The 26,399-nt window shown below is 38.8% G+C and overlaps 2 protein-coding genes and 1 long non-coding RNA gene across 4 annotated transcripts; all 3 read left to right on the top strand.

Annotated features, from left to right (window-relative positions):
• Window positions 1–1,817: 1,817 nt before the first annotated feature.
• LOC129350013 (uncharacterized) lies at window positions 1,818–3,401 on the top strand. Its single transcript, XR_008603208.1, has 2 exons — window positions 1,818–1,960; window positions 2,901–3,401. It is a non-coding gene; the product is annotated as an uncharacterized LOC129350013 (long non-coding RNA).
• Window positions 3,402–17,293: 13,892 nt separating this feature from the next.
• Window positions 17,294–22,333, top strand: abhd13 (abhydrolase domain containing 13). The gene is made up of 2 exons (XM_023267297.3): window positions 17,294–17,489; window positions 19,158–22,333. Exon 2 carries the CDS (start codon window positions 19,192–19,194, stop codon window positions 20,245–20,247), a length of 1,056 nt encoding a protein of 351 aa, XP_023123065.1. The 5' UTR covers window positions 17,294–17,489; window positions 19,158–19,191; the 3' UTR covers window positions 20,248–22,333.
• Window positions 22,334–22,703: 370 nt separating this feature from the next.
• On the top strand, window positions 22,704–26,399 carry tnfsf13b (TNF superfamily member 13b). 2 transcript variants are annotated; one of them, XM_023267299.3, is made up of 6 exons: window positions 22,704–24,035; window positions 24,131–24,239; window positions 24,676–24,732; window positions 25,039–25,139; window positions 25,392–25,542; window positions 25,721–26,399. In XM_023267299.3, exons 1-6 carry the CDS (start codon window positions 23,817–23,819, stop codon window positions 25,831–25,833), a joined length of 750 nt encoding a protein of 249 aa, XP_023123067.1. In that variant the 5' UTR covers window positions 22,704–23,816; the 3' UTR covers window positions 25,834–26,399. The 2 variants fall into 2 exon arrangements, with proteins under 2 accessions (XP_023123067.1, XP_023123066.1); XM_023267298.3 differs by having other exon boundaries at window positions 25,015–25,139.

The raw sequence follows: 26,399 nt of genomic DNA, 5'->3' as shown, positions 1-26,399 counted from the left end.
TCCTAGTTTTAGATATGCTGGTAGGTACGGACAGAGCCAAGCTAGGTGGGGCTTCCGATCTTTATGCTGATTGGACAAATCGCTTCTGGACTTCAGCTTCATACTTAATGCATGACAGTTTCAATTCTCAGCAAAAAAGCAAATATAGAATATATATCTTTCATGATGTCTAACTTTAACTCCTCGATAGCAACATTTTAAAAAATGGTCAAAGACAAAAGCTGGCTTTTTCACTTATTTCAAATAAATGCAGGAAAACCATCTTGAAAGTGATTTTCTACTTGAAGACTGCTTTATTTAGCAGCACTGGCAAGTAATGTTGCCCCTGTGGAGGCTTTTCAAGGGTCTGGAGAGCCACAGAACGCTTTCTGTGAAAGTTATCTTTTCATTTGGATTTTTGGCACTATGGCCAAATGTGTTAATTATCTATTTCTACCATCAGAGGAGGTCGGGCAAAGATCAGAAGAGTGATGATGACTTAGATAACGTCATTCACACTCGCAGATACTGAAGATATGATGGGAGCCTTTTAGGGAAAATGGTGACCACTGTTCCTTTAAGCTTAATTTATCACACTGAGATGACACGCACAATGATGAATAAAAACAGAAGAAGTTCTGTCAAGTTTTGATTGTCACATCTTGCTCATGGCCACACAAAACCCCCCCACACCCCCAAATCACTGTTCCCTCTAAGCTTCGCGCGTGCGCAATTGCGCACTGCTGACACGGTCTCCGCGCACAGAAAATCTGCGCTGCGCACAAACAAAAAAATCCAACTTAAATTGTAAATAAAATAAACACGTAACAATTCATTCTGTGCTATTTTTCAATGTGAGTCAGTGAGTGACCGGTGATTGGCTGCTGCAGCCAATGATGCGATTCACATACGTATTTACCATAGACTGTATATAATGGTATTTACGCAGCTAATCAACGTCAGGCGTCCTTATGTGCAGCTACCGTTGTTCTCATAGATATGAATGAGTAGATAGGACACGCCCCTTTGAGCTGCGTGCTACAGCGAGGCTAAGCTAGTGGGCAAAGTTTCAGTGCATTCAGTTGATGTAGACGGCGTGAAAATGGAAACAAGTATACCGTCTCACTGTGCTGCATACAATTACACACTACGTCGTACGATTGAGACAAGGAAACTTGGAATGACTTTTCATAGGTAAGAATAGTTTTTGGCTCTTTTTTCATTATGAAATCTTGTTGAGACCTTCCAGTCTATGAGAGCTAACTAGTTAGCCACTAGCAAAACACTAAGGCGAGCTAGCAGCTTGACAACCAAATACCAGACGATTAATAGTAGCTGTAGTATAGTTGTACAAGCAGTAGTAGTAATACTAAAAGTACAAGCAGTAGTTATAGTATAAACAGCTGCTAGAGTCGTAGAAGTAGTATCAGCATTTGTAATAGTATTACAAGTTGTAGTAGCAGTGCCAGTATCAGCAGCAGTAATGTGTACTAGCACTACTACTAGTAGTAGTCACATTGCTATTACTACCACCAATACTACCAATAGTAGTTATAAAGCCTAACTCATGTATATCCAGATTACCATCTATGTTCTTCCTCCAAACCCATTTTATGATTGGGATTACAGGCAATTCTTTAGGACTGCTCTCAAATAATTGAAATGTTACTAAACAAGGTTATACTTATCAAATTAAATAGCTCTGGTCTCCAGTATATTGGCGAATTCTGTTCTTTGTACTTAAATTATTAGCATGATTTCTTTTTAATATGTTGTGTACAGACTTAATTACTTCTCTGTGTACTTTTCTTACTCCATGTAGGTTTCCCAGAGACTATGGGTTGAGGAGGAATTGGAAGTTTGTCGGCTTAGACCTGGTGTCATGCCATCAGTGTTAAACTTCCCAGCTCATCTTTGAAGAGTACATGCCAGAAAGACCACAACCAAGCAGCCTTGAGATCTTAGGCAGCGTCTCCTTCAGGTGGGTGTCAACGGTGTTCACAGTCAGGTCTGTGGTAATCCCGTCAAAAAACAAAACAGAAAAAAATCTAGATTATAAATCAACATGTAACCAAAGCATTCTGTGTATAACGCCATAGTATAGGATGCAGTTCAGAAAATGTCAAAGTATAGTATGCTTTACTCAAGAATAACAAAGTATGGCCTGTAGTTCATATTATAGCATGTTGGCAAGAAAAAACAAAAAAAACCATAGATTATTATGTGGTTCAAAAAGCGCAAAATGATAGGATGTTGCCTAAAATTGTCATGTATGATATGTGGTTCAAAAAATGTCATAGTGCAATATATTGTCAAAATAGTATGTTATTCAAGAAAACATCAGAGTATAATATGTTGTCTAAAAAATGCCACAGAATAATATTTCATTGCACAAGTAAAAGTATAGTAAGTTTTACAACTGTTCAAATTCTTATATGTTGCTAAAAAACAACAAAAAAACTAAAACAAAAAAAGGTCAGTAATATGTCAATTAAAAAAAGCCTATAGTATAGCGTGTCGCCCAACAAACATCATAGTATAGCATGTCGCTCTAAAAACGTCACAGTATAGCCTTTAGTCCACAGCTGTCAGTAGGTGAGGAGCAACACAAAAACAGTCCAAACACTGGTTTCCAGAGGGTTAGACGAGAATTTATTTGAAAGAGTAAGTTTACAACAACACAACATGTGAGGGGGTTAAAAACAAATGGGTGTTAGTAAAATAAAAATAAATAAACAGAACTAAAAGTGAACTTCACGTTGACATTGATGGGCATTCCAACCAGGAACAAAGTAAAAGATAATCAATACGGAAAAAAAACTCTTCCTGTTCACCTCTTAAAACCCAAAAACACACCACAGTAGCACCCTAAACTAAAACTACCAGTGAGTTCCCTGTTTTCCTTTCTGAACAATTCAAAGGTCCCTCTCTATCTCCCCACACATCCACCAACCACTGGAACACATCTCCAAAGTTCTGCCGGGCCAGCTCAGCTTCCCCTCAGAAGAAGTGCTGCCACCTGCCAGATGAAGGAGCCTTTTGAGAGGCAACTGGCATCGTGATTGGACTGTACTTTGGTCTGTTCCAATCCAGCTTCAGCTCCAGAGACAGCAGGCGGGACGAGTCAATGGAGGCCGGGTGGACGAAGGCATGCAGCTGAGTACAATCCAGAAAACAACAGAGGAGTGCAGCAGCCCAGGGCCAGAACAACCAGAGTAGCACATTATGTCTCTTAGAAAACATCATAGTATAGCCTTTGGTATGAAAAAACGCCATCATATACATCGTATATTGTACAAATAACAAGTCAAAGGAAAGAGACATACATTGTAGAATTGTAGTAATTGTGGGCTGACTGATTTACTGATTATCAGTATTTAATTTTTTACTGATTTACGGTAATAAATACATTTAAAAATGGTGCTACTTTGGCTCTGAACCTTTATCTAACTGTGGTCGCTCTGTCTTCTGGAGTGATTTGATTGGTTATACGTCACGAATAAAACTCCTTTAACATCTGTAAACAAAACAAAAACGTATCAACAAAGTTTTCTGTTAGTGTTCTTGTAAGTTTAACTCCCAAGATTTTAAATACTTTCATTTACTGCAAATGAATATCTACTCCAAATGTCTCACTAATAATCATTATCAGCCTTAAAAACCCACAAAACACCCCTCTATACTCGACCACACTTAGTACAGTCCGGTTCCCCCTTCTATAAATCTGCTTGGAATCTTCCACTTCCTGTTTGTCAAAGTGGCCTTCTACCTGGACAGGTTTTGTTGGAGCTCATGCAACACACATTTTGGGTAACTGCACTTTAATATGGATGGATGACACTGAATTAGAGTCTGTTTTAATGAGACTGAGTTAAGATGTGTAGCTCTGTCATTAAATAGGAAATTATTTCTCAGAATTCACAGAGAAAAGTCTGAAATGTTTGCTAGGTTAGCGTCCCACATGTTCTTTGGCTCAGCTAAAGCTAACTCTCTCTAACTTCTGGATCTCTTGAGTTGCTTGTTGTTAAAATATCTTGCTGTAGGTGCTGAAGCTCAGAAAGTCTGAGGTGTTTGTTCAAAATAAGCTCATTCTCAAGTCTTATCTGAACTGTCCTCTTTTGTTTGAACTTTCCCTAAACTTAGGAGTTAATGACAGAGCAGCACATCCAGACTCAGTCTCATTTATGTAGAGATTAAACTTCAGTGTCATTCATTGATTTTAAAGTGCAGGTTTTCAGATGTTTGGTGCACATGCTCCCGACCAAACCAGTCCAGATGGAAGACGATGTGAAGAGAAAGCTCCAGAGGATGAATATCACACATTTACGTTGGAAATAAATGTCCTTTAATTAGACATTGTCATGCAAAAGTTGGATTTCCCTTTAATGATGTTCAAATCTTTGTTGAGTGTTTTGTTGATGTTGGTTTCTAAATGTTTTTTGACACTCGGCCCCAAAGATTAAAACCTTCTACGGCTCACAAGCTGCAACAATTCACACATTATCAACTATCTTTCTGACTAAACTAAGATAAAAAGTGAAAAACTGTCTGATTCCTGCATCATGAATGTAAATCTTTTTGGTTTTTATGACAGCAAACTGAATATATTTGGGTTTGACATTTTATAAACCAAAACAAGAAATGAATTACTGGAGAAAACGATCAACAGATTAATGGACAAAGAAAATGTGTTTTCTAACATATATGGCTGAATTACTCCAACATTACAAGATACATACAATTTTAATTCAATTTTATTTATATAATGCCAATTACAGGTCAAATTGTCTCAAGACTTTATTTTTATATTTTTTTGTCATATTTAAAATATGGCAAAGTAAGAAATTTAAACCTCTTGACTAATCCAATTTATTATTTAGTTTTTAAGAGACTAATTGACAAAACTTTCTCCACTAAAACTAATAAACATGAGGTCAAATAGAAGGAACAGTTTTAAATACTGCAGTCCCACGACGACAAGAATAAAGTTTGTCAACAAAAACAAAATCTGCTGGTGGATTCCATTAAAATCCGAATAAATGATAAAAAAAGTGTGATACTAAAGGTTTGTGGTGCTAAAAATGTCAAAGTAAAGATATCAAGTTGAACATCTGGATGGAGGTTGATAAAAGTTGACCTCCCTTCATTTCTCTGGAGCGACTCCATGGATTTTATGGATGGTGGTTAAAGACCTGCTCTTCTAGTCATCTTCCTTCTAGTCGCTGTAAAAAGTCACTCCATCCTGGCCGACTTCAACACCTCTTCATGACAACTTGTTCTGCCTCCGACCTGGTGGAAACTCCAGAAACTCGGGAAAACCCATCGAGACTCGAAGAACTCGTGGCGACTCGAGGAACTCGTCGGGCGGGGGAAGGTGTGGTGGGCGGTGGGGGGAGGTGGGGGAGTAGAGGGGGGAGGCCGCCACCCACCTCCCCGCCTACTCTCCGCCCTGACTCCACCCAGACTCCGCCTTGGCTCCACCCATGTGGTCACTTCATGAACTACGATGTCAAAGGGACGACGAATTTATTTCTTTTTATCTGATCTGTAGCTCAGTGAGTTAAGGATTTGCCTATGGAGCTGCAGGTCGCTGGTTCAAGACCAGTCCCTTCTTAAATTTTATCAAAGTCCTGACAAAGACAAAGAAATAAACATGCCGGTGGCGGGTCTTGAACCAGCTACCTTCCAGTTGGTAGTCCTCTTCTTATCCCCCTGAGCTACTCGCTCAGATACTAATTCTTCTGGTTTTTGCGCATTTATCATCTATTTTTTTGCCATTTTCGAGTTTTTTTTAACTTGAGTCTCGACTCGACCGTTTTTCTCAGGAGGTTGGACTTCAGCCTTTGTGCTGGAGGGTGGAACCCTCAGTTCCAAGACTTTCCAAAGCCTCCCCACCTCCCGAGTCCTCAGGACCTGAGCTTTCAGACAGTCTGAGGGCTGAAATTTTCTAAGTCCCACAGTAGTTCTCTGTTAGATTGAACTTTCAGACAGTCTGAGGGCTGATATCTTCTAAGTTCTTGAGTTGTTCTCTGTGAGTTTGAACCTTCAGACAGTCTGAGGGCTGAAATTTTCCAAGTCCCACAGTAGATCTCTGTTAGATTCTACTTTCAGACAGTCTGAGGGCTGATATCTTCTAAGTTCCTGAGTAGTTCTCTGTTAGTTTGAACCTTCAGACAGTCTGGGGGCTGAAATCTTAAAAGTTTCTCAGTACTTCTCTGTTAGTTTGAACCTTTAGACAGTCTGAGGACTGAAATTTTAAAAGTTTCTCAGTACTTCTCTGTTAGTTTGAACTTTTTGGTTAACAGAAGCCTTAAAACTTGTGACCATGAGTCTTGATTTCACATTTAGACCATCCATCTGAGTTCTTCTCAGACCTTCACCTGTGGTTTTTTGTTAGAAATCCTGAACAAACTTTGATTCTCTTCACTGAACAGTAAAGTTTGTGGAGATCAGAAGGTAACATTAGTTTGATCAATGCCTTCAACCTCCAGTAGACTTTATCTGGAAAGCAGTTTTCTGAAATGAGTTCTTAGTAAATCTGTCCACAATCAAACCAAGAACATAGAAAGAAGAAATGTTTGAAGAAACAACTTGATGTTTTCATTTCAGACTAGAAAATGCTTTTAGACCTTTATCTGTTTTTGCTCTTTTGATCATTTTATTTCTTCTGTTTAATTTGATCTTCTAAAGTCTAACTGGTGCCCTTTCAAAGGTTTTATCTTTAGTTTGATTCTTCTTAAATGTTTAGTTTTGCTCTTTTCTCACCTTTTATTCTGTTCTAATTTTTTGATCTGATTTTGAAATGTTTTGTTTTTTTAATGTTTAATTGTTGTTTTTTCAAATGTTTTATCGGCTTGTTTGAAAAATTTCCTTTTCTTTCCCAATGTTTAATTTTTTGATAAAATCTTTAAGGTTTTTCTTTTTAAATGTTTTACCAACTTTTATTGTTTAATTTTCTTTTTTAATGCTTCATTGTATTTTCTGTTTAATTCCTATTTAAAGTTTTATTGTCTTTGAGTTAATTTTCTAAACATTTAATTTTTTATTTAAATGTTTTGACTTTTAAAGGTTTAATAACCTAATTAAATGTTTTATATTTTTCTAAATGTGTAATATTCTTGTTTCATTGTATTTTTTAAATGTTTAATTTTCTAAAATATTTCATCTTCAATGTTTAATGTTTGTTTAAAATTTTTTGTTTAAAATTTTTTGTTTAATTTCATAATTATATGCTTTGTATCTTCTGTTTATTTAATTAAATATTTTGTCTAATATAATTTAATTGTATTTAATGTTTAATTTTCTTTTTAAAAGTTTTATTATATTAAATGTTTTTTTTTCTTTGATTTAATTACTTTTTTACTGTAGTTTATTTCTTTAATCTTTTTTTTCTGTCAAGATTTTAACCCCAACCTTAAAAAGGAAATAAACCCTTACATCACAATGAAAATACTTCTGTTGTCACAATCATGAGTTAGTCAATTATTCAGTTTATCAATTCAACTTTATTTGTTTAGCACTTTTCACACAGATTACAAAACTAAACAAAGAGAAAAAACTATGCTAAAACTATGATTAAAACTCAAAAAAAAAAAAAAATCAACATTGTAATAAAATATGTTGTGTCCAGGGGATGGAGGGAGTTTATTGAAGTCTTCTTGGGCTCACATGGGAAATCATTTAAAATATAATATAATATAATAATATATTTAAAATATAAACTTGATATTCAGTCTAAGGAAACTGGAAACTGCAGAGTGACAGAAGAACCAACAATATCTCTTGTTTTCTCCTTTAATGAGTCGACTCTTCTTGTGCTTTCAGACCAAAGAACTACAGACTCTTCACAACCTGCTCAAACTCTTGGTACAGGACCTCACCACAGGGGTCAAGAAGGTTTCTGTCTCATTTCTACTCTGAAGCTCACCTTCTCCTGCTCAAACTGCTGACAAATGTTTCTGCTGCTCTAAAGTCTGGTCTCCAGAACTTCCTAAAAACTCTCAAAGTCTCTTCTGCTGCAGGTTGCTTTGTAGAACTGTTCCAGAAAACCTCACTAAACCACATGGAGGGGCCTCAAGATAGTCGTCCAAATGAAACCATACAAAAACCAAACTAGCACAATCCAAATGCTAAAGTCTCCTGCAGCCTACCAGAGAACCTCTGAGAACAGAGAATCAGGACAGGAACTCTTACCTTCTGGACAACCAGCCTTGGTCCACAAACAAGTCAACAACTCACTACAGCCAAGATAAGGACACAACTCAGCTGTAGCAAACCCACTAATCACTGCAGACATTAGCACCATGTGCTAACTGTGGCTAAAGAACCTCATTTACCAAGACAACTATCCAGTACAAAGCCCTAAAACACACCAAGAAACACATTAAAGTCTATTTTACTGCTGGAAGCTGCAAGCCAACGCCTAAAGAACAAACTAAAGCAATGGAGCCAAACCCGGTTCTGTGGTGAAGAGAAGCAGAGGAAATGTTTGTCTGCAGCTAAATAAAGCAGGAAGACACTGAGCTGCTCAGGTGTTCCTGATAACACCAATCAGCCACCTGGACAGCCAATAGGAACACAGCTTCCTGGAAGTCCAGAGGGCTGGGTTAGTGAAGGAAATTTAATTTAAAGTTGAAGCAGAAAGTTAACAAAGAAAGTTGAAAACCACCTTCTGATACCTGAAATCTCTGAGTTTTCACACAAAGAACACCTGAACATGTCAAACTGGTTCCATAGTAGAACCCTCATTGTAAAAACGTCATAGTATGGTGTGTTGCTCAAAAAACATTATGACCCGGCTGTCAGGGGACAAACATGTAAGAAACATGAGAACAGAGAGAACCCAACCAGTAGGTCACAGTTTATCATCCCCCAGTCATCTCCTGAAGTCCATATGGTGAGAGACATCAGTATCTGGTTGTTAATTTACCAGAGGATGCTTATAATCATGCTGATGTGGTCTGTACTCTACAGTATTTTAGTGACTCAATAAATGCCTAAGTTGTTTTTTTTTTAAAATGCTTTTTAGTTTTTAATAAACATTTAACAGCCTATATGTAATCAATAAATGGCCTTTGTCTATCTTAAGAAAAATTCACTCAGAACTCTGATATGTTAACAGTACTAAATAAATCAATAAATACACGCATACACACAAAAATAAGTTAATACATTAACTGTGTTAAGATAAGATTTAGATTTTTAAAAAAGTTGTTTATGTTTTTGCAGAATCCAGTGTTGCTCACTGGTTGATCATTACATTTTATTAGTTTGATTTCACTGTTTAAAAATGATGCCACCTCTTTTCAGACAGAACCTGTGATAATAAAACATACAACATTTTTAGTTCTGTGTTAATAAAGAACTTAAAGCTTTAAGTATGGCTAAATGCTTTTTTCAAAATTAAATATATCACTCCTTAGGTGGTAGTGGCGCCAAGTTCGGTAAAGTTGGAAAGATATTCACAGATTCGGACTTCCAGCATCAATAACTCATTAGATATAGGTTGTCAAAACATAAACGGTGCCTCTTTCCCATTGTTGCAAGGCAGACAATGTGCTACAAGCCCAGTTTTATCAAAAGTAGCTGTCTTTCAAGCTACAGGAATAACATTGGTGTCTATGGAGTGAACAGGGTCCGTCTGCAATTTGCAAAATCGCTGCAACAGTAAAGAGAGACAAATATTCAATAACTTCACTCTTATACATTGTAGTGTCACTAAAATCACTGCAGCCTTCAACTGGCTCCTGTTGTCAAAGTGTTTTAACAGAAATGTAAATGCTGTAATTTGATTCTTTTAATGAACCATGTAACTTGAATGGATGTGATGCTGGTGTGACCACAGTGCACACGTCTGATGTTGCTCACAGTGGTCCAAGGGACACTCAGGGAGTTTGTGTGTTTGCTCACACTCAGGAAAAATTAGAGGGAACATTGCCCCAAATATAACACAACTACAAAATCATGTCCTGTTATAACGTAGTTACCCTGCATATTGCTACTTACTGCTTTATTACTGCACTGAATACTCTGTTTTTAACTGTAGCCTCCAACTCATCACCACTCCCTAAACCTCAGCGAGGAGGGTCCCTTGTTTAACACAGGAGCTCGCACACATAAACACAAGCACGCACAAACCTATATCAGCAGGTTAATTAGAGTGATAGATATCATCATAAGTGTGACAGAAGGTTTATTTGCAAGGGAAATGAGGGAAATGTAGCCTTTATTAAATGTCTACCTCTATGCCACAGGAGGCCTCCTAATTGCTGCCTGAGACATACAGCAATTTCCACCTAATTTATTCCTGGCAGGCATCATGTATAGGGCACACTGTGCTGCATGCCCACAATGCCAGGTTGGCTTGTCTATTTCACATGAATGTAAATCACTGTACAATGTACAGTTTCATTAAATCTCACTGACTGACACTACAATAGAGCAATCTGGGCTGCGGTAGCTCCTGCTTTGTTAATTATGAATTAGGAAAAGAAAACCTGAGTCTGATGTCGTACTGCATTGGCAGGTAACTTCTGCCTGTATTTACCCTCTCCTCTATGTTGTGTTTAAATGAAGAGTTGCCATTATGTAGCTGTCCTTTCTGACTCAAAGCAATGCTCTGTCTCCAAGGTGACAACACATTTACATTGTAGCCATGGACACCACCATCTATCACCTTATGTATGGCATTCAGTGACTTGCAAATCAAGAGGCATCGCTCGCGATAATGTCAGACAAGCTCAACTATGTCTTTTACAAACCCAGCAACAACGCAGTGATGGCAGTTCATACATGTAAAGAGTTGAAGTCACTGCATCAGCCATAAAAGGCACTGACTGACAGCAAAATCAGTGCATGTCAATAGCTTTGGCATCTGCATTAAAGCCGAACGCAATTTCACATTTCATCAACAGGAAGTATGGGTGTCTTGTAGAATTATACTCTGCAGCTCTGGTGTCCCTAGGAGGCCATTCGGTGCGTGACGTGAGGTGCATGATAAGTATGACCCTTGGCCTGATGGTATGATATTCCCAGAAGGGTCATCGCAGTCACTCCTCATCCTATAGCAGCTATGACTTTGTGTTATTGAGCTGGGGCCCTCCAGCTGTTTAGAGTGCTATATTTCAAGTAATTGAGTCGTAGAATACGAGAGTGGAACTGCAGAGTGCGTGTGCATAAGAGTGCATGAGGGTTTGTGTGTGTTAGTGTGTGTAATAGATGTTTTGACTGGCGTGTCAAAGGTAATTGAGTCATAGGTAAGAGAGGGTGAACTTCCCAGCTGTCAGTCTCTTATAAGCTGAGTCTGTGTGTCAGAATGCAGCACTCTCTTTACCCTTAAGAGACAAGTGTATGAGAGTATCTGCATGTGTGTGCGTGTGTGCTTTTGTGCTCACCCACCATACATTCTGCTGCATAGATACCATACAGCACCTCAAATCAGGCAGGGCCACTGCAGACGAAATGGTCACCGCACTGTGATTCTCCACATGCTGAATAATGAATGGAGTCTGAACACAGACATAATCTTAAAGTCAGTCTGTTCAAGCTGAAAAATACAGTTCCTCACCCTCGTTCCTCAGACAGGATGATTAAGTTCAAAGAAACCATTTTCCCTTTGGAGGCTGTTTTCCAAGTGAATTCTTGCTTAAAATGAGGCACAGTGGAGCATTTTACCAAAAAAAATGAACCACTGAACATCTATATATATGCAGTACAGTCTTTTGTGCTGCTTCTTGTAGTCATACAAGGTGCAAACCACCCTAGGGCTGATCAGCTGTAGCTTGGTCAAGGTTGTAGAGGATCTTACTGATGTCATAATTCTTCTACATCCAAACGTGTAGACCAGGGTTATTCAATTAAAAATTCACTGGGGCCGGATTTTCAGACTAAGAACATGAGCTGGGCCGGATGTTTTTAGCAGACAGTGAGCAAAGTTAACCATTTAAAATAAACACAAACAGATAACAAAGACACTGGATGTTTATTAACGTATTGGCACATCCAAAAGGACATAAACACAATAGAAGAGCAGTACTTAAACTAAACCTGTACAGTGCTGAAATACTGCTTCTTTAAATTTTACATTTCAAACACACAACTTCAACACATTTTGATAGGTAAATATAAGCACATGTTAAGGTGCATATGAACATAAAAACTAAGTGTAGATTAGAAACACCATCTTTTGTTTTGGTCACATCTCAAAGTGCATTAAAAAGTAACTTGGTTAACAGTAACTTTTCAGAACTTGAGACATTTTTCTTCTTTGGAAATAACAAAAAACAGAGTTTGTCCCTGTCCATATTTGGTCTCATCTGAGACAGTCACAGCTTCAGTGCATATAATCAAAAAAAATAAACAGTGGGCACAGTGATAGTTACTATCCCTTTGAAATGAAATAAAGCTGACATCAAAGTGCATAATAAAGTGCAACCAAGTGAAATAACTGTCAAAACAAAATGTATTTCTTAAATATAGAGATGAAAGTGGCTGTTGGCAAAAAACCCTGAAAATTTTTTTTCTAAGCAACTTTGCCAAGTGAGCGCCGAAGGTGCTCCAAGAGGCTGCCGAAGGCAGCCTTATGCGAGTGCCGAATAATAAATTATAATAGTGTCATTGTTACAATTAAATTAACATAGCATTATAGTCTTTATTAACAATAAGAATATATATAAAAAATTAAAATGACCACGCAATATTCAATGAAGATAAAAATTTAAAAATGACCAAACAATATAGATCTTCAATGGAGTCTATCTTATCAAAAGCATGCACAAATGATATCTATTCACTCAAAAAAAAAAAAGAAAAAATTGAGGTCTATCTATTTTTGTAAAATAAAAAAAAAAAGTTCCTAGTTTGTCTAATTTCCTGATATATTCAGACAAGAAATCGCCGTTCGTATCTTTCTCTTCTAACCACGACCACCGGAACGCGTTCTTGACTGTCGCGTCTATAGCACGCACGTCAGCGTGCCTGTCTAGCTGTTTAAACATTGTCCTGACAGGTACGGGTCATTACATTTACACAAAAGCAAAGGTCGTCTATTCAATGAGCGCTATTCAATGATTAATCTCTCCTTTGTACTCAAAACTGGCGCTATTCAGTGCATCCGCTCTCGCAAATTCTCGCAGCAATGTATTCAGCATTAGATTGGAATCGCGTCAATGAACGAGATTCAAAATGGCTGCCTCCGTACAGGAATGTAAACAACAAACAACGCATTAGCGATAAGAATAAGATTTTCAAAAAGAATACTATCAATCAAATTCTGATTTTCACTGAAAACTTCAATCAATTTCCCAGATTCCCGGAAATGAACTCACAAAATTTGAAATCCCGGATTTCCGGGAAAACCCGGAAAACTTTCATCTCTGTAAATATTAAACTTATAAGTGAACATAAAATAGTCACATAAATACATAAAACTACCTTTAGTGTCTGCTACAGCACGCTGCTTTGTTGCACTTACCATGTCTAGAAGACACCTGAGGCGAGAACATCAACCTTGCGAATGTTTGACTTGTCAGACCTGTTTGATAGCAGATGTCACACTCGTCTTAACTTTATCGTCCGTTAAAACTTCATCCACGACAGCCAACATGCAGTCCTTCACAGTTTCTGAGTCTGTGAACGGCCTCTTTTTCGTGGCCCTTTCCTGAGCTGTGCAGGTCCGCTTCATTGTAGTACAGCTCCGGTTGTAAGATGCAGTCAAACTCTGAATTATAGCCGCTCTCTCATGACATCCCTCGGGAAAGTTTGTCCGAAACGCGGCATGTTTTTCAATGTGGTGTCTTCGGACATGATAATCTTTCAGCGCTGCAACGCACTCGTTGCAGAGTAAACACATTGGTTTGGCGTTCGGACTTGGTAGTAAATAAATAAATACTTGTCAGTCCACGCAGGATTAAACCGACGGTTTTCCTCGCCGATTTGTCGTTTCAGGATAGAATAAGACATGATGCTATTTTCACCTGTATAGAACTGCTAATGTTAACTTTTCAAACGCGTCTCCTCAACGCAATGCATTGTGGGTTAGTTGCTAGGTTACGGCAAGTGTTGCATTCAATGTTCGCAATAATGTTGGAATTTTTGTAAGAACTTGTCGTCTCGAGGGTTGCTTTCGGGCCGCATGTGGCCCGCGGGCCGCTAGTTGAATAGGGCTGCTTTAGATGGTTGGAAAGGGGTCATTGGGGGGTGGGCCAGTTGTGAGGGGTCCGCGGGCCGGATGTGGCCCGCGGGCCGCCAATTGAATAGGCCCAGCGTAGACTGTCTGTGGAGCCACCAAACTATACAGACTGTCTATATCTTTTTTTTTGAGATCACGTATTGCAGCTTTAAGGTTCATTATTGCTGTTGTCACAATTTTTGTGACATCAATCATATGCTTTAATATGCTGACTATATTTTGGGTGAGTTGTATTCTGACTTAGGCAGCATAGTGTTGCAGTTATTAGAATTGTTGCCTCATAGCCGGAAGATTCTTGTTTTAAACCTACGAGCTCCTTTCTGCCTTTCTGCATGAAGTTTACATGTTTGCATGTGTGTGTTTTTCTGCAGTCCAAAGATATGCATGGTGAGTGAATTGGTTATTTTAAATTGGTGACAGGTGGGAGCCCTGTGTTAGTCCTGTGGCAAGTCTATTGTGTACTCCACCTTTTGCCCAAAGTCAACTACAAAGGCTCCAGCCCCCCTGTGACGCTCTACAGAATCACAAAGCGTGTATACCTAATGCGTGGATGGATCTATTCTGACTTAATTTTGCAAGCTTGTGAAGTTTTTGTCCAACAAAAAAGAACAGCATGCTCCATTCAAAGGTTTCAATGCTGGCTTGGACAACACAGAATCAAATCAACAAACCCCAAGGACAGAATTAAACAGCTAACAGTTGTGCTAGTGTGCACATAATCTGTCTCCTCCAAGGTCACACTGAGTGTGAACAAGGTATTAAAAAAAAAAAACAAGACTACAAATGGGCAATCTACAAAGATGGAAAATATCAACATGTGCTATTCAAGTTTGTAGTTAGTAATTCCTTTGCATTGTAGTGTCATTTAAATGTCTGTAAACTAATAAACAGTATGAGTGTAATTACCATCAGTCAGCTCAAATTCTCAGTTACCTCACCTTTGTTTGTTTTGCTGAATTTACATTGTAAAATGTACATAGATTGTTTTTGCAGGTAAACAGGAACTGAGGTGGTAGTTGTGTGCAGGCTGACATGCTTCCTGCCCTGACTGTTCTTTCATTCATTTTATTCATGGGTATTTCTGTCATCACCCTACACCACCAGAGTGTTACGGCTTTCACACCTACAACTGGCCCACTTTTGTAGACTGTGAAATGTGTCGGTTCTGACTCCACCGACACACTGTCAAAAAGGAAAGGAAAAGGATAATTCTTGAGGGAAATAAAAGATTGGAAAAAGTCTTAAAAATATTCAAGGCCCTCTCTTTCACTAACGTAGTGCTGATTTGTAAAGTCCAATGTCAGTATCAAAAATGTCCTGTATTTGCTTGTGTGTTACAAATGATAAGCTTCCCACAGTTCTCAACCTATTTGCGTACTGCATTGGTCATTGTTCATGTTCACTAAAACACCCTTAATCTATTAGATTTGAGTTCACTTTTAACCCTACAACAATAAGCTTGATTTAGTGAGTTTTCAGGATTATTTTCTGTCGAACAGCATCACCTGGTGGCTTAAAATTGAATTGTACATGGAACGCTGATTACACTGGCATACAGTTTTTGGGAAATTGCTTCCAAGATAAAATTGGCTAAATCTTATATACGTTGATAAGATGACCTGGAAAACAAATGATAAAATTGATGATTGGCTAATGTTTCCAAGATATTTAATGACAAAGTTTTATTATGTATATACATGTACATAAATCTTGCATTTGAAAGAATACTTATATCTGAAGTGTCCAAATTCTACCCTGGCAAGGATTAAACAAAAGAAGTCTCATGACTTTTTGTAAATAAATGTATTAGGAAAATACAAACTGGAACATCACATAAAACATCACTTAAAACAACAGTTATTCAGTATGTACATGGCACTTTTTGGCTTGTCTCTTGTACACAACATCAGGATCAGCCTAACCCTACTCTTGGGCAGTTCCAAATCCCTTACCAGATCATTTAGTTCACCCTGTGATATGAGATATGGTTTAGTAGAGGGGTATGGTGGCCTAATGTCTGGGTCAGCTGATGTTGATGCCACAGATGAGCTGTATCCTGGTGCTCATCCTCATCTTGTTCATCATCCGAGTCTAGCGAGAAGGATTCTGGAGGATCAGGACCTGGTAGTTTTTCTGCATGAGGTACAGGGCACAGAGCTGATGGAATATTTGGATACTGCACAGTCATTTTTTTCTTTCTTGATATTCGTTTTGCAACTGAGGGGACGATACAAAAATGGCAATTACTTCTGTGATCTGTTGGATCTCGCCAAATCATTGGAATTGTGAAAGGCATAGATTTTCTTTTTTTGTGGAGCCACTGACGAAGATTAGTTGTACATGTGTTACAAAAATAATGTGGGGCCCAACTCTTGTCCTGATCCCCTATTTTGCATCTAAAATAAATATAATAGGCCTTTTTCACAACAGCAGTTATACTGCGCTTTTGTGATGGAAAGGTTACCTCACCACAAATATAACAAAAGTTATATGCATTGTTTACACAGTTTCGAGGCATCTTTGGTTCCTCAGGTAAAAAAAAAAAAAAAAAACCATGAGAAAATTTGATAAAAGTATCACACACTGACAATAGCTGCTACATATGACTTAGGTCAATGTTCGCAGTGGCTTATGAAATGTAGCAAAGTGTATAATATGTCAAAGAGGGCATGTTCTATCAAATCATTAGCATAGATGAATATGTTCTACATTGCAGAAATGTTTTGAGTCAGAACTTGTAGCTCAGACACATACATATCCTTTCAATTAAAAATCACCCTGTCATTACTTCGTATAGAATTCAATGTTGACTTATTACTGCATCTTGATAACTTGCGCCAACCATCTCTTCTGACTTATTTTGTTCTTTTCTTAGTAACTGAAAGTAGGTAAAATTTAACCACTTTTATTGTGGAAGCATTTTGCTTGAAGACCAGTGTTAGTGAACTCCAGATCAAACCTTGTGTTCAAGTCGTTTGCATTACGCGTTATTATTATTATTTAATCGATATTGGTATTAGTAGCTGCTGCTGTGCTCTTTCTGTATTTTAACACCGGTTAAATTGATGTGTGCGGACCATCTGTTCACCGGAACTTGTCTCTTTCTGCTGAACGCTACACGGAAGTCAAAAGTGCTACACCAGTAATGCTAACCAGCTGTATAGCTAGTCTCGCCGGTTGCTGCTGACACTCAATCACGTAGCTTGTTACTGGAACTATAATTTTGTTCACTAGTACAGAGCTGAATGACAGTGACTGTGCTGCCGATGTGTCACTGTTTTGTACAAATTTCATGCAGCTGAGACGCTAAAATGAGAGAAGGGTGAGTAGGTGGCTGCTGTGCTAACCATTATTGAGGTGGCTAACTTGTACAGCTACATTAACAGCGCGAACAGCACTAGCAGGGTAGTGGGAGGAAAGGATAGCTTAATTGTTAGCATGCCTGTCACTGAGCTAGCTCGATTGCAGCTGACGTTGGTTTTAAATTGGGTTTTCATCGATTTTAGCGTCAGTAACTTCAGAGCTCGGTGTACCTCCGAGGCTGAATGGACACCTTGTTTTGACAGAGCAGAAATGATGCTGGCTGATGACTGCCGTTGGTTACCATAAGCTAGCTAACTGTCAAAGCTCTCCAAACGTTAGTCGTGTAAGCTTTACATCAGGCTTGCAGCAGCTGTCACCATTTCTTCCCTGTGGGTGGAGTCGATACATGTTTTAGTGGTTTTTCTATATTTGTAAAATCACCTACATTTTGCTCCAAGCTATGCTAATTTATTCTAACTCTGGGGACCTGGAGAACCTCAGCAGTGGATCTACCCGCACACTGTTCCTGCATCTGGTTGAGCTGGCATTTTCAGTTCATCAGAAGTTGGTGCTATCTAATCGGGTGTAGTTACAGCAACAAAAGATGGGAAAAAAAAGCAAAATGATGCAATACACGAGGCTCTTAATGGACCAGCAGAGAGCGTTACTGGTTAACATTTTTCTAGCTGATTGTGACACACTGATAGGCAAGGGTTGGTTAAGACTGACTGCAGTTGCAGGTTCTCCAGTCACTGTATTATTACACAGTATTTTGTTGTAATTTATGATTAGTATTATTAGGAAAATGTCCATTGTTGGTTCGAGTAGCTGGATGCTTAAATTTCAGAAACTTTAGAACAGAGGTAGTTTTGGATGGCAGTTCAGGATTGTTAGTGATAAATCCATTATGTTGTTTTTATAGGGCATTGGCAAAGGCTTCAGCTTTGATGGAATTTTTTTTTAACCTTCTGCCTCAAGTAATGCTTTTTATTGTTGTCTTTATCTGAATCACATTTCTGCACTGTAAAATAGACTTTTGAATAAATCCGACTGCATTCAAAAAAACCTTGGATTCATCTTATAATAAGATGATCGTTATCAGATGTTTTCTTCAGCCATTTATTGCATGAATGTTATACAAATTACAGTATTGTTTCACCTCCAAAGACTTGCCATGCTCATATGTGGACATCTTTTTTTTTTCTTCAAAAAGAGCACATAGTTCATAATAATGCTAAAATAAAATAATATAAAAAATAGTTGTTATAATAAAAATGGCAACAACAACAATAATACCAATATAAATATAACAAAATATAATAAATGTAATAAACAGATATTATCTAATTATTGTATTTATTGGTTACTCCTTATCCCAAATCACTAAAAGAAATCTAAAATGCAAGCCCGACCGAAGCTCGGGACTTAGGAGGTTAATGTTTACTGGTACATTAGATTTGGGATTGTTATATTACACAAGCAATTTATTTGACATTGTGTCCATATTTTTTTTTTTCAGATTAAGTAAACAGTTAACAACTACCCTCATGGATAGTGAACATGATGTTTATTATTACATTGATGCTGAAGAGAGCTTCTGTATTCTAAAGTAATTTCTTTATAGACGTACTAACCTCTTCTCCCCTTTCTTTTCTGTGCACTCTCTCTTTGGATTGTTTATTTGCAGAGTTTGTGTCTTGTGACTCAGCTCTTGTGTAGCCATGGAGAAGCCCTGGAGGCTGTGGGGGGCGATGGAGCGCTGTACTCTGACTCTGGCCTCCTGGTCCTGGGGTGCCTGTCGAGTGTCTCTTTTGGCCCTCATCCTTACCTTCCACCTGTATGGAGGGTTTTTTCTCCTTGCACTCATCCTAGCATCCGTGGCGGGAATCCTCTACAAATTCCAGGATGTTCTCCTCTACTTCCCCGACCAGCCCTCCTCCTCTCGCCTTTATGTTCCCATGCCAACAGGAATCCCACACGAGAATGTGTACATTCGCACCAAAGATGGTGTGAAGCTAAACCTCATCCTTCTCCGTTACACAGGAGGGGACTCACCTCCTGGAGTCACCTCTGGCAATCAAAGCAGCCCCACTTCCTCTGCTCCACCTACCATCCTTTATTTCCATGGTAATGCAGGTAATATTGGTCACAGGGTGCCAAACGCCCTGTTGATGCTGGTCAATCTAAAAGCTAACGTGGTGCTGGTGGACTATCGTGGCTATGGAAAAAGCGAGGGGGAGCCCAGTGAGGATGGGCTGTACCTGGATGCAGAGGCCACACTGGACTATGTGATGACCCGTCCTGATCTGGACAAGACAAAGGTGGTACTCTTTGGTCGCTCATTAGGAGGGGCTGTGGCCGTGCGCTTGGCATCAGTCAACCCTCACCGTGTAGCAGCCATTATTGTGGAGAACACCTTCCTCAGCATCCCCCACATGGCAGCAACGCTCTTCTCCTTCTTGCCCATGCGCCTGCTGCCCTTATGGTGCTATAGGAATCAGTTCCTGTCCTATCGGCAGGTGGCGCTGTGCCGCATGCCTTCGCTGTTTGTGTCTGGTCTGTCAGACCAGCTCATCCCACCAGTTATGATGAAACAACTGTATGAGTTGTCTCCTGCGCGGACTAAACGCCTGGCTATCTTTCCAGAGGGCACGCACAATGACACGTGGCAGTGTCAGGGCTACTTCGCTGCTTTGGAGCAGTTCATGAAAGACCTGCTGAAGAGCCATGCCCACGAGGAGAGCGCTCAGCCCTCAGCTAGTGTCACCATTATCTGAAAAATCTGTCAGAAAATAACTGTTAGCTACAGATGATGGGCTGGATGAAGTAAACTGATTGGAGGGACTTCATTGAATTTTGGAAAGAATGTACATTTTTTTAAGCTTTTGTCTGGGTTTGTATTTTATTTCACTCTTTTTACCTTTCTGTAAATTTACCATGTTTTCACTATTTTAAGGGTTTGAGAGAGGCTAACGATGCCCTCCTGAGTTCTTTTGTGTTTCAGCTATGAATGCATGTATTTATGACCTTTTATGAATGAAGCCAGAGCATACATGCCCACACCACAAGACATGTCACAGCCACAGAAGAATTTGCTGTCGTGAGTCTGCTGAAATTAATCAAAATAAATTAAACAGGTTGTCATAGTATCGTGACCATATAAGGGCCTATTGTTCTTCAGCGAAAAATTGATTATTACTGGAGTTAAAATTACAAGTCTTCTGATATACAAAATTAAACACTGACAATATGTAGGATACTGTAAATATATATATCTTTGTTAATACATTGCACTTTTCTGTCCAGGTTTGCCTGTGTTTGATTGTGGACTAACATCTTCTGAGCAATACTTTGAGGAGCATAAGCAGTGTTTTTTTCCTCTCCCCTTTAGGCAAGAAACATTAATATACATGTGCTGCAGTCTTGCATATCCTGTCATTGTAGTGATTAATATTTCTGTATACCTTTGAAAGTTTTGTCTGCAACAATAGCATAAAGCTTACTGTTGAATAATTGTGTTCAGCTACAAAAGTGTTCGCTGGGATGAAGTGGTCAGGAATGTAAGGTGACATGTTGGATACTTCTGCCTTTCAAAAAGAACTTTTTTTTGTCAGACTGCTTCTGTTTCTTTGGGCTTAGAATAAGCTTTTCTCCCTGGTATCATGTCTGGTTACAATACAATTAGCACACATGCTAATCTTTTTTTTTCAATAGGCTGCAGTTGCTACAGCATAAATTTGATTTCTCTAGCTTTTTTAATGAGCTTTTGCTCTGTGTGGTTTGTTATTTACAGATAAGTTCAGATTTCTTTAAGGCTATCTTGATGCAGTGCTACAGTTCATGTCAGTGTACTGAAAGAGTTACTGGTTGCTGTAATCCCTACTGACCATTAGAGTAAATCCAGATTAAGAAACAAAATATACAGTCTCTGATTTTGTACATACAGTTCTGCCAGTAAGATAATATAGGGCTTCAGTAGTCTGAGTAATACAATGATGCTGGTATATTCCAGAATGCTTTATTGAGAAAGAAAGAAAAATCACCATGTTACTATTACTGTCTACTGTAGATCAACAAGAAACTCCGGTCTGGCATGTTCCATAAAAGGGAATTTCTCAGAAAAAGTACTGGACTAAAATAAGTATATGTCTAAGTCGGAATGCTAAAACCTGGAATACCCTCGGATACCTGCAGAAACAGAAAGTAAAACATTTGCTGAAAACTGGCCTTAGTTGCATAAGGGAGGGATTTCTGAATGGTCTGTACAGACAAAAAAGAACAATTAACACGACAAATAGTTATTTCAAGGTACATATTCAGTATATGGAGGTGTGAGTATAGTATTAAGATAGTTTGGAAAAAATCGGAGCCTGTCCTTTGAGAACTAGGAATAAAGTGTGAGCGTTTTTAATCAAATGTTGTGTTTATTTGAAAGCTTTTTATCATCAGCACTGTAATTGTGAATTGGAGGATTCTGTCACACCATGCTAGTGTGGCAAAATGGCTTTACTCACTTGGAGGGCTTTTAATGAGCTAATTAACCTTTCCTGCATGTCTTCCACGGGGTGGAGCAGAGTCTGACAATTAAAACACTATTATCTGCTCTTGCTTTTCTAAATGCAGCACACTGCACTGCAGTGATATGAAAGCCATTTGAATACACTCAACAGATCTCTTTAGCCATATTTGATACTGTTAGTCAACAGTATGCAAAACAAAATTTGACGACACCAAAAGACGAAATTGTGTGCGTCAACGTGACGACAACTTGAAAAATGGTGTAAAGGCTACTGTGAATGTAAATGGTGGTCTTAAATTAACATGCTTTATAAAAATTGTGTAATTATATTCTTTTCTCCCTTTTGTGTGACTTCTTTTTTTCCAATGGTGACACTGAACAATTTCAGGCATTTTTTGTATTATATTAAATCCATATGCTGAGTTAGTGCACATTGTGCAATCTGATTCCAACCATGTGAATATTCACACTTTGTGTTCCACTAGCTATGTTTTATGCACTTCTGCCGTTAGTTTGCATTGCACCATTCAGGAACTTGTTGCCATTCATTTGATGTAATGTTTTCGTTGGCTGGCCTAAAACAAATTAATTCTGAACAGAATATTATCCTAGACAAATGTATTGTTACTGTCCAACACTCTGCTGATGAAAAGAAATGGAATCAAACTGAATGTCTTTTTTTATATATATATATATATATATATATATATATATATATATATATATATATATAAAATCATTAGCCAGGTATGGAAACTATTTTTGAAATGTTCATATGATTGTGAATAGATTGGAATGAGTACTGTTTAAATTTTTGACATAATTTGGAATTTGCAAGTTGCCTTTGCAAACTGGCATGTGATTACATTGAGTCTTGGCAAATTTTTTTGTAATGAACCTGCACAGTGTTGACATACTTTGTGTACATCCACCATAACTTACCGTGACTCCACATTGAACAAACACTGATGGAATATCTGAACAGACAGACATCTGAATGAGTCATCTGCAGTCAGTTTGAGTGATTTTCCATTTCAGAGTTGTGTTTCTTTTCTATTTCCAAACAATGTCGACAACTTCTTTTGTAAGCACACATTTTCACTTCTTTCTGTACTGTAACATGCAATAAATTGATACATTCAAACTTCTTTTCTTGTTTCTTCTCTCTCTTTCTCTTTTTCTTTAAATGTCCCAGTTCCAAAATAATTCGTCTAATGTAGCATCACTTCACTTTTTTATTCTGAGAATTTGTTTGTTTTGTCATGTTGCTGTTCAAAGTTAAAGGAAATTTTCTGCACTTCCTTCTTTTAGTGCGTGTCATATTCAGATGTTATGGTGTCAATAACGATAATTTCTCCTTAGTCTGAAATCGCTTCTGTTTCAGAACCAGGCTCTTTCTTATCATTCTGCCAAGGTTATTTTGTGTGCCCACTCACATGGCTGATTTGGTAAAATGTGGAGAAGCTAAGATGCATTTTATCATGATGAAGATATATTTGTCAGGCCGTCTGGTCAGGCAGGAAGCTGTGAGTGTGGTTAGCTGAGCGGAACAGTAGAGGGGAAGCTGTTTTGCCCTTTTTTGTACTGTATTTTTTCTGCGTAGTCCCCCAGACTAGACTGGATCCAGCCCACGAAGGACAAAAGCGAAAGTTAAGGAAGTCCGTCTTGCTTAAAAGCAGGAGTTGAGAGCAAAGCTAGCAGCTTTTGAGAAATCTTGACAAAAGAAAACATGTACCATTCCTAATTTGAGTCTGTCAAAAGAGAGGCAACATAGTTCAGGCGTGAGACTGGTGATGCTGTCAGCGTGATCTCTGGAGACTATATGCAATGACGGTTTTAGCAGGTGTGAAGCCTGGGGCTGGACAAGGGGCAGGTGAAGGAAGGCCCTCCTGGCCAGTTTTCCTGCTAACGCTAGCTGCTGTCATCTCCTCTTTTCTGTCAGCTTTGTCCCTGTACCAACTGGTAGATCTCAGATCTGAAATAGAGGGACTCAAAATAGCCTGTCACAGGAAAGAAGAGGGTCAAGAGGCCAGGTACGGAAGCCAGGTGAGAGAACACCAGTCCGGGACATTACAACAAGTTGAGTATTGTGTTTCACTTGCATTCACTGTGTTTCTAAGGACTGTATCATGTCTGCACAGACCGAGAGTGGCAGGAGAAGCAGCCAGGAGACTCCGCACTATCCTGGGTCTCAACATGCCAACGACCTGATAAGGAGGAAGAGGACGGCAGCTGGAAAAGAGACGTTTGGTACGACCTAGCGGAGGATGTAGTGATTATTTTTCTGTTTATGCACATCTGTTGGTTCACTTGTAGCAAGAGTAATATCATATACAGTACAATATATACCTGGCTGATTCTGGTTCTAGAGTTTAATTTCCTATACTATATGTTACAATAAGTTTATTCATATGCCTGAAAATCACAAGACTCTGTCAGTCCGTCTGCACTTTTTTCTTTAGACCATTGACAAGAAAATGAAAAGTTTCCCAAAAAACATTACCCACTGCCAAACACACTAATAGCCAAATGTGAATAACTTATTAGCTTTGATATCCAGGCAAGATGTTGCTACCAACTATTAGTTTTGTCCAAAAATGTGAAAGGAGCAGATTGAACCAGAGTACTAGCAATGGAATAAGTAATGTCTAGATGTCTAAGATTCTTCTCTCATGTTTTGTGACAGTTTCTCAGCCTTGTCTGCAGTTGTTGGCAAACAGTAGCAGAAAAACCTTCAGGAAAGGTACAGTATGTCTTATGTAGGCAGTGACAGTTGAATGATTTGTCTTTTTCTTGGAATTTCATGGAGTGCTTCTTCACTTTTTGCTCTTTTGGATTACTTTTGTTTGTCTTTTCACTGATCATATCCATTGTTACGGAGTCAAAATAGATTTTGTGTTAAAACTACATAAACATGTATGCAGGAAATCCCAAGCAGCAACACAAACACACTGACTGTTGGAACAGATGTTTAGCTGCAGGTGGTGTGGCACGTTTTCTAATGTGATGTTCTATTTTGGATCAGAAATTTCATCAGAACTATACACAGGTATCCCTTGGCAGACTGGGCTGAAGAGAGGCTCTGCCCTGGAGGAGGACAACGACCGCATATTGGTCAGAGAGGAGGGCTTCTACTTTGTGTACAGTCAGGTAGAGTTTTTTTATGTTGTCGTTTCACTGTTTTCCCACCAGGAGGCGCAACTAGTCCATTTACAATTTAAGTTTTTCTATATACAGTGCAGGGGGGAAAGGGTGTGCTCACTGTAAGCATGGTTAAAAGACCTTGAAGAAAGGTCAGATAAAGAAGAGAAAATGCAAATTATGCATGAATAATAAATGAGTTGGAAAATGCTATAGCACCCACGCCTCATGGATTTAACCTGGTAATTGTGATGTGTGCAGGTCTACTACATGGACAGCACCTTTGCAATGGGCCACGTGGTGATCCGGTGGAAGAGGAATGTTGTGGGAGATGAGCTCTCATTTGTGTTTCTGTTCCGCTGCATCCAAACCATGAACCCTGAGTACGCTTTCAACACCTGCTACACGGGAGGTGAGCCTGTATTTACTGTGTGTGTGTCCAGCTATCTTCAACCTTTCAGCAGCAGCTGTTAGGAGGTCAATCAGCGTGTCTTCTCCCTCAGGCAAGCTGTCTGTTAGTAGCTGGGTTAGGGGGTGATCAATGTCAAAATGCCAGTCCAAGGTCTGAAATGGGCATGTGAATCCCTCAGGTATTGTGAAGCTGGAGGTCGGAGACTACTTGGAGCTTCTGATCCCGCGGCCCGCTGCCAACGTGTCCCTGGATGGTGATTCCACCTTCCTGGGTGCTGTCAAACTGGCCTGAGATGAATCACCTCACGCCGGACCCAAGGGATGCAGCTGTAGGGAAAGTGGTGCCACTGTTAGAGGAGAGGAAGCAACACGACACAGTTCTTGTGACCCAGCCTGACTTGACCTGAAAAGTACAGAAAGCAGCTTCTGCACGAGCTGAGCGACAGACTATGAGACGCTGAGCTTGTTCAGCCTGAGCTGACGTAAAGGCGACAATAAGTTGAGGGTATTTTCTTTACTATTTAGCTTTATTATGTTCATCTGTAGCACATCAAGACAAAATGTTGTAAAAATTGTCAGAATCAGGTATATTTTCTTCAAATAGTTACAAACATGGCAAGATTCAGCTTGTAAGAGAGGTGTCCAAAATTATTCTTATACTGTACAGATCAGTAATCTTACCCTCTGCAACAGCAGCATCACTGTACCAGAAGTTCCTATATGCTTTACTATTTTAGATATTTGCACATAAGAGTTCTGATTTATCATACAAATGTCATCATTTGCATTAACTGTATCTGTATATGTCTGAGTGATAAGTAAATTGTTTTGCAATAAAGTGACAACTCTTGCACAAGA

Source organism: Amphiprion ocellaris, chromosome 11 (genome assembly GCF_022539595.1).
Source record: "Amphiprion ocellaris isolate individual 3 ecotype Okinawa chromosome 11, ASM2253959v1, whole genome shotgun sequence".
NCBI lineage: Eukaryota > Metazoa > Chordata > Actinopteri > Pomacentridae > Amphiprion > Amphiprion ocellaris.
The sequence above is the reverse complement of the archived record's forward strand: the minus strand, read 5'-3'. Positions and strand labels throughout refer to the sequence as shown.

What these genes read in the sequence shown, in the direction of transcription:
- tnfsf13b (XM_023267298.3), top strand. Translation starts at nt 23,817, where the DNA reads ATGACGGTTTTAGCAGGTGTGAAGCCTGGGGCTGGACAAGGGGCAGGT. An exon ending in AGGCCAGGTACGGAAGCCAG is followed by an intron (nt 24,036 to 24,130) that starts GTGAGAGAACAC and finishes ATGTCTGCACAG; the next exon opens with ACCGAGAGTGGCAGGAGAAG. An exon ending in CAACACCTGCTACACGGGAG is followed by an intron (nt 25,543 to 25,720) that starts GTGAGCCTGTAT and finishes TGAATCCCTCAG; the next exon opens with GTATTGTGAAGCTGGAGGTC.
- abhd13 (XM_023267297.3), top strand. Translation starts at nt 19,192, where the DNA reads ATGGAGAAGCCCTGGAGGCTGTGGGGGGCGATGGAGCGCTGTACTCTG.